General features: G+C 50.0%; 1 protein-coding gene across 1 annotated transcript in view; it reads left to right on the top strand.

Annotated features, from left to right (window-relative positions):
- The first annotated feature begins 4678 nt into the window (after window positions 1–4678).
- LOC119292529 overlaps window positions 4679–4872 on the top strand; it is a 5689-nt gene continuing 5495 nt past the window's right edge. The window contains exon 1 of the mRNA XM_037571340.1: window positions 4679–4864. Coding sequence (XP_037427237.1) covers window positions 4679–4864 — 186 coding nt within the window. The remainder of the gene's footprint in view (window positions 4865–4872) is intronic.

The raw sequence follows: 4872 nt of genomic DNA, 5'->3' as shown, positions 1-4872 counted from the left end.
CTCAATGGTACTTTCAAATGAGCACATACCTTGACATGATCTTGAAGGTGTTCAAGATGGACCAGTCAAAGAAGGAGTTCTTGCCTGAGTATTAAGGTATGAAGTTAAGAGTTAAAGCTCGACCACGGCAGAAAAGAGAGAAAGGACGAAAGTCGTCCCTATGCTTCAGACATAGGCTCTATAGTATGCTATGCTGTGTACCGCACCAGAAGTGTGCCTTGCCATGAGTCAGTCAAGGGGTACAAGAATGATCCAGGAACGAATCATTGGACATCGGTCAAAATTATCCTTAGAGGAATAAGGAAATGTTTCTCGATTATGGAGGTGATAAAGAGTTCGGCATAAAGGGTTACGTCGATGCAAGCTTTAACACCTATCCGAATGGCTCTGAGTAGCAAACCGGATATGTATAGTGGAACAGCCATTTGGAATAGCTCCAAGTGGAGTGTGGAAGCAGTATTTACAATATGACCTAGAGATTTGCAAAATACATACGGATCTGAATGTTGCAGACCCATTGACTAAAACCTCTCTCACAAGCAAAACATGATCAAACCCCAGAACTCATTGAGTCTTAATCACATGATGATGTGAACTAGTTTACTGACACTAGTAAACTCTTTGGATGTTGGTCACATGACGATGTGACCTGTGAGTGTTAATCACATGGCGATGTGAACTAGATTATTGACTCTAGTGCAAGTGGGAGACTGTTGGAAATATGCCCTAGAGGCAATAATAAATTAGTTATTATTATATTTCCTTGTTCATGATAATCGTTTATTATCCATGCTATAATTGTATTGATAGGAAACTAAGATACATGTGTGGATACATAGACAACACCATGTCCCTAGTAAGCCTCTAGTTGACTAGCTCGTTGATTAACAGATGGTTACGGTTTCCTGACCATGGACATTGGATGTCGTTGATAACGGGATCACATCATTAGGAGAATGATGTGATGGACAAGACCCAATCCTAAGCCTAGCACAAAGATCGTAGTTCATATGCTAAAGCTTTTCTAATGTCAAGTATCATTTCCTTAGACCATGAGATTGTGCAACTCCCGGATACCGTAGGAATGCTTTGGGTGTACCAAACGTCACAACGTAACTGGGTGGCTATAAAGGTGCACTACAGGTATCTCCAAAAGTGTCTGTTGGGTTGGCATGAATCGAGACTGGGATTTGTCACTCCGGTTAACGGAGAGGTATCTCTGGGCCCACTCGGTAAGACATCATCATAATGTGCACAATGTGACCAAGGGGTTGATCACGGGATGATGTGTTACGGAACGAGTAAAGAGACTTGCCGGTAACGAGATTGAACAAGGTATCGGTATACCGACGATTGAATCTCGGGCAAGTACAATACCGTTAGACAAAGGGAATTGTATACGGGATCGATTGAGTCCTTGACATCGTGGTTTATCCGATGAGATCATCGTGGAACATGTGGGAGCCAACATGGGTATCCAGATCCCGCTGTTGGTTATTGACCGGAGAACGTCTCGGTCATGTCTGCATGGTTCCCGAACCCGTAGGGTCTACACACTTAAGGTTCGATGACGCTAGGGTTATAAAGGAAGTTTGTATGTGGTTACCGAATGTTGTTCGGAGTCCCGGATGAGATCCCGGATGTCACGAGGAGTTCCGGAATGGTCCGGAGGTAAAGATTTATATATGGGAAGTCCTGTTTTGGTCACCGGAAAAGTTTCGGGTTTTATCGGTAACGTACCGGGACCACCGGGAGGGTCCCGGGGGTCCACCAAGTGGGGCCACCGGCCCCGGAGGGCTGCATGGTCCAAGTGTGGGAGGGGACCAGCCCCAGGTGGGCTGGTGCGCCCCCCCACAAAGGCCCAAGGCGCCTAGGGTTTGGGGGAGGGGGCAAACCCACCTAACTTGGGGGGCAAGTTTCCCCTCTCCCCCCTTGGCCGCACCCTAGATGGGGTTGGGGGCAGCCGCACCCCTTGGGGTGGAAACCCTAGAGGGGGCGCACCCCCCTCCCTCTCCCCTATATATAGTTGAGGTCTTGAGGGCTGCAATGATATGAGTTTTGACCTTCTCTTGGCGCAGCCCTACCTCTCTCCCTTCTCCTCTCCCGCGGTGCTTGGCGAAGCCCTGCAGGATTGCCACGCTCCTCCACCACCACCACGCCGTTGTGCTGCTGCTGGACGGAGTCTTCCTCAACCTCTCCCTCTCTCCTTGCTGGATCAAGGCGTGGGAGAGGTCATCGGGCTGTACGTGTGTTGAACGCGGAGGTGCCGTCCGTTCGGCACTAGGATCTCCGGTGATTTGGATCACGACGAGTACGACTCCTTCAACCCCATTCTCTTGAACGCTTCCGCATAGCGATCTACAAGGGTATGTAGATACACTCTCCTTCCCCTCGTTGCTGATTTCTCCATAGATAGATCTTGGTGACACGTAGGAAAATTTTGAATTTCTGCTACGTTCCCCAACAGTCCAACCACATGAGATGAGATGGAGACGGAGTATGGACAGATGCATCAGGAGATAGTATAAATTTTTTTCTTGCGTTTGAGCCAAGCCTTAATAGTGCAAAATAAAACCTTGGGAATGAAATATAATTTTCCAAATTAAACAACCTTTGACAAAAAAAACAACATACTCAAAATCATTGGAAATGAAATATTCTGATAATTTTATAAAATACTATAAAATTTAAATGAATTATTAAACTCTAGAGGAGTACGTAAGAATCACATTCTATGTTTCTCCTGCTAAAAGATTATTCCATGCACCACTACTCTTTCATTCGATGAAGTGAGGAGGTTAAGTATGCACCAACGAAGGACTTTAGGGTGGCAACACAACCGCATATGCACCTTATAGAGATGAGGGTAATCTTATTTCAAAGTTTGTCAGACCACGTGAAGCAAGTTTTGTGAATTTTTTTCCGCATGTTGCAACAAATGGGCTAGGGAGTGATATGATTATATTTTCCCCATTGTAACGCATGAGCATTTGTGCTAGTTAAAAAAAGGTAGAGATAAAGTAAGCGATTTCCCTCGGAAAAGAGCAGCGCCAAATAGAGTTTGGGATAAACAACTAGGATTCTTGGAAAAAGATATGCGTTCAAGATTCTGGCAGAATTTGGGAGGAAGTCCGATCCGAAAGAATTGGCCGAAAGGACTGGGCCCCAAGGTCATGTAGCACATTCTATCTGCTGAATGGGCCTCCCATCTCGTTCGCTCGCGCCCCTGTGCGTTTCAGAGACATTTTGCCGCTGCGAGCGAATTCTAATTCTTTTGGTGGATCCCAATCATAGTTGGCCAAACGGGCCAACCCGGCACAACACAACCCATCCTAATTGTGCTTGGCCCGGCCCGGCCTGCCAAGGCACGATTATTATATGGGCCATGTCGTGCCGGCCCGCGTGCTTCAGCCTACAGCCCAGGCACGACCCAACTGCTAATCGGGTCGGCCCACCAGCACGCCAAGCCACTAGTCTACCTGTTATTTGGTGTACTGGGCGTTTTTAGCATTTTTTTACCTGTTGAGCCATATAGAGATATATAAAAAAAATAAAAAAGATAATTGGGCTGTGCCGTGCCGGCCCGCATGCTCAGCCTAGCAGCCCAAGCACGGCCATGGGCGTGCCGCGTGCCGGCCCTGGCCCGTTTAGCCAGTGCCGTGCCTGGCCCATAGCGGGCCGTGCCAGTGTATTCACGGCCAGCTACGCGTCTACCGGTAGACGTCTAGTAAACAGCCACCACCCCGACAGCCGTCGGATCTCCGTGCGCGAGCCGTCCGATCTAACTCCTCGCACTCGCCTCGTCGCCTTCTCGACACACTAATTCCCGAAACAACAAACCAGTTGCAGAAACAACGGCCGCATTACAGAAACAATCCTGAAACAATGATCGCGTTGCAGAAACAATTCCTGAAACAACGGTCGCGTTGCAGAAGTAATTCCTGAAACAACGGTTGCGTTGCAGAAACAACTACCATGTTGCAAAAATTTGGAGATTGCGGAAACAATTCCTGAAACAACTGCCGCGTTGCAGAAACAATTCCTGAAACAACGGCTGCTCCTGCTTTGCCGACGGTGACGGGGACCTTCGGCGGGCTCGCGCTGCGGCAGAGGCGGCGAGGCGAACGCGCATCATCCGCCAGGGATGACTACACCGTGGTCCCAGCCTCACGTTCACCGACCGCTCGGGCCCGACCAGCCTTGTCGCTCCGCCGTGGTCGGGTGCCCACAACCGGCGATTATGTCGTTGTCGTCGCCTTCTCTCGCGCCTCCCTTCTGGCCGGACTGCAACATGTGCCCAGTTACAAGAATGAGAGTAGGTTACGAAAACACTTTGCATGGTGAGATGAGATAGCCTTCGGGTGAAAGCTGGGTCAACACATGGATAGAAGAAAGAACATCTATGGCCAACGTTTCATTAGAGATAAGGACGAAGGAGAGATATGATATGCTGGGCCCATGAAGACACGTGGCAAACGCAGGATGCGGTAGACGTGAGAGAAAACATCGGTCGGTTGACCACCGGCTTTTCCCATTTCCAATCGCCCATCCGCCTCCAAATTCAGTCTCCGTCGCCGCCTCCCTTTGGCTCTCTCCCTCCCAAAATTTCCCCAAATCTGTCGACCTCCCTCCGTTTCCCATTTCGAACCCCACCAGAAAATCTCACCCCACATCCGCAATGCCGCCCGCGCGCCGCCGCCGCCGCACCGCCCCCGCTGCCGGCGACGACGGGTCTGCCCCCTCCTCTTCCGCCGACCTCCTCGCCCTGGCCGCCACCCTCCTCCCCACCCCCGCCGCCGCCGCGGCTCTCAAGACCCCGCCCCACCTCAAGCACACCGTCCACTCCCTCCCCGACTCCCACCCAGTCCTCCT

Source organism: Triticum dicoccoides, chromosome 4B, assembly GCF_002162155.2.
Source record: "Triticum dicoccoides isolate Atlit2015 ecotype Zavitan chromosome 4B, WEW_v2.0, whole genome shotgun sequence".
NCBI classification, from domain to species: Eukaryota; Viridiplantae; Streptophyta; class Magnoliopsida; order Poales; family Poaceae; genus Triticum; species Triticum dicoccoides.
Note: the sequence above shows the minus strand (reverse complement) of the source record. Positions and strands in the feature narration are given on the sequence as shown.